Source organism: Hevea brasiliensis, chromosome 9 (assembly GCF_030052815.1).
Source record: "Hevea brasiliensis isolate MT/VB/25A 57/8 chromosome 9, ASM3005281v1, whole genome shotgun sequence".
Lineage (NCBI taxonomy): Eukaryota > Viridiplantae > Streptophyta > Magnoliopsida > Malpighiales > Euphorbiaceae > Hevea > Hevea brasiliensis.
Genome location: NC_079501.1, coordinates 19,809,799 through 19,812,939, shown reverse-complemented (window position 1 = coordinate 19,812,939; position 3,141 = coordinate 19,809,799). Strand labels below are relative to the sequence as shown.

General features: G+C 37.0%; 1 protein-coding gene across 1 annotated transcript; it reads right to left on the bottom strand.

Moving 5' to 3' along the window:
• Window positions 1–3,141, bottom strand: LOC110652889 (U-box domain-containing protein 4). The gene is made up of 2 exons (XM_021808505.2): window positions 2,734–3,141; window positions 1–1,178 (listed from the first exon to the last, which is right to left on the bottom strand). The coding sequence occupies exons 1-2, from the start codon at window positions 3,030–3,032 to the stop codon at window positions 326–328; spliced, it is 1,152 nt and encodes a 383-aa protein (XP_021664197.2). The 5' UTR covers window positions 3,033–3,141; the 3' UTR covers window positions 1–325.

The window sequence follows — 3,141 nt, the reverse complement described above, 5'->3', positions numbered from 1 at the left end:
TAACAATGGAAATTCCTTATCAGAAAATTTTGACAGCTTTTCTCAGACAGAGGAAAGGTTTACCAACTATAAATATTTGTCACAACAGTTTCTTTACAAGACAACTTGTTTTGATTTGCAATCTACATAACTGTGATTTCAACCTCGTATAACTTCCAGATTATTCACACCCACCAGTCACCTATACCAACGCTTCGGCCTGGACTGGCATTCTTCACTACCCTTTTCTCTTTGCTTTTTCACAAAGGAAAACATTTTCTCACAAAACCCACATGACAAAAAAAAAAAAAAAGACAAAACGGAAAATTTTGGATAGCCAAAACAATCATTTTAGGGAAACTTCAGAAGTACAGCTACTAATTGGCAGATCACTGGGAGTGCATACCATAGCCCTTTGCTGTAAATGTCTCAAGCTCTGTTCCATACTAACTTGCACCATCTCAGCTAGCATTTTCTTTGCTTTACTCGATTGATCATCTCCATCTATATGGGAGATAATGTTGCACACAATATTCTGTACTGCGTCTGGCTGAAGCTCAGATCTTGGATATGGAGTATCCCTCGATAACTGCAACAGGGCTTGTGCTTTAATCTGAGACTTGGGAGTTCCTTGAACGGTAAGCTGGAGAAGTCCAGGGATCACACCTTCTCTGAGAATTGGTTCTCTATATTTGCCTCTATCACTCTGACACATGGTCAGTAATGCCCCAACTGCATGCTCTCGACTTTGGAGAGACCCATTTTCTAATACTTCAACAACAGCCAGAACTCCACCTTCTTCAGACGTCAATGCCATTCTACCCTCATCAAAACCCACTAAAGATTCTATCAGAGCACAACATTTTTCGGCCATTTTTGAAGATTTTTTACAGGTCTTCAGCAAACAAACTAGAGAAGGGATTGGATTGGTTTCTAGAACAATGCTGAGACTATCTGTGCGTGTTGAAAGATTACAAAGAGCCATTACAGCATCAAACTTGGCTTGTGAACTTCCATCCCTGAGGATTTCCACAAGCAGAGGAATTGCACCTGAAGCACTTATAATCGGCTTATTAGTGGTAGATGCAGATAAAGTAAGCAAAGATGCTGTTGCATACTCCTGTAAGTTTAAATTCTCTGACTGAAGAAAGCCAATTATCGGTTCTAAGCCTCCAGATTCAACAATGCTTTTCTTGTTCCTGCAAAATAAGACACGATTATATGAATTTGGAGAAAGTAAAACAATCAAATGCAAATTTTGCTATGCCTAAAGCCTAATCTCTTGTCAAAACAGAGGGCACATACAATAAAAAGCACCAACATTAAGCCTCCATTGCAAACTTAGCACAAATAAACAGTAAAAAAATCAAGTTTTAAACACCCTAAAGTATCTAATACAGACAATAGGATGGAGCAAATGGAAATTAAACGACAATAGCAACTAGCAAGTCCCTGAAACTCAGCAGGATGCACAGAGCAACTTCCCAAATAGTTGGATTAGCAACATAAATTTCTACACCACTAGCGAATTTATATCATTGTCACAAGTCCTGAGATTTCTGCACTTATAGCACATGAATTTGAATTAGCTTCTCAAAATAATCAGACTGCAATGGAATGATGTCCTATAAAAGATAAAAAATCAACCAAAGGACTTTCTTGATCTTGAGCCTACAGTTCAAGATTTTTATGTCAGTAACAAAATTGAATTGATTTCCCTTTATCAAAATGGTCATTAAATTGTGGGTTTCCTCTTCTCTATATTTGAAAATCCTTTCCCTTCACTCAAACTAAAGCAAGGGAAAAGCTCCATGATCAAGGACCAAAATGTAATTCTTGATAAGGACCTCTCACTTTCATTCTTTCTGAACCTCAGTACTTCACCAAACTGATCCCGTTATTGTGAAATGATAACTTGAAAGAGAAGATAAAAAACAAATAAAAATAAAAAGAGCAAGAGTAACCTGTGAAGTGTGAAGTGTGAAGTGTGAAGTGTGAAGCAAAGAACAACCACCGCCCTCCACTCTCAAATGAGTTTCAACCATAAAAGCATCCAATTGTTTCTTTAAAAGGGAAGGACTCATTTGGAAAAGCACCGACACATTTAACTACAATTCCAAAATAAATACACGACATTTATTTAACCATAGCGGACCATTCAACCTTGCCCATTGTTTGGAACGACAGAAAATGAAGAAAAAGTCAAAAAAAAAAATCAACATGAAATTTTGAACTCTTTTTTCTAGAAATCCAATTTCCAATAAAGCCACTTCTTAACAATACGGATTGTATAAAAGAGGCCCTTTTTCTTTTTAATTTTGCCTTTAATTGGTCAAGCGACCTAAGTAATTGAAAACTACACCATGATTCCAAGCAGAAGCAAAAGGAAATATAAAGTAAATTTGAAGACATAAAAAGAACGACAAAAAGTTTGGAGCAATTGAAATACAGTTGAATTTCATCTCAAGCAAAGAACAATCATCCTAAAAATCCCCAATTAACCATCCAAATAAAAGAACATATAATTCATCAAAATAAAAGGGGAAAAAAAGACAGAGACCTGTTTCATTCAAGTTGTAAATTTCAAAATCGATAAAATAATATATATATATATATATATATATATATATATATATATATATAAGAAAGAAATTCATAGAAAATTTATAAAAATATGCAAAAAATAAGTTCAAACTAAATTTAAAATCCAAGAAAATTGAAAAAAAAAAATAACAGAAGAGAGAAGATGCTTACTTCTCGTCTTGGACAGCGAGATTGAGGAGAGCGAGGAGAGCGGACTCGTGGCATTCGGGCGAGTCAAGAACTAGGAGCATAGAAACAAGCGGTTGAACAGCTTGAGCGAGCTGTCGGCGACACCTCCGAGAAGTTTTAGTAAGGCGGCGGATTTCCTTAGCAGCATCAACCTTAGAATCAAAGTGGTCAAATTGGATGAGGCGGAGGGCGCGTTGCACGGCGGAGCTGGCTGCTCGCGGCGTATCAGTATCGGGAGAGGAAGGGCAAGGACCCTGCAAGTTCTGAGAGCAAGAGTCCATTGAGAACCAAAAAAATGAAAAAGACAAAGTTGTTTGCAAGAGAGAAAAAATCAGGGCGATAATTTATGTGAGAGTAAGGAAGTAACGTACGGTAGGGGAGGTTGAAGTG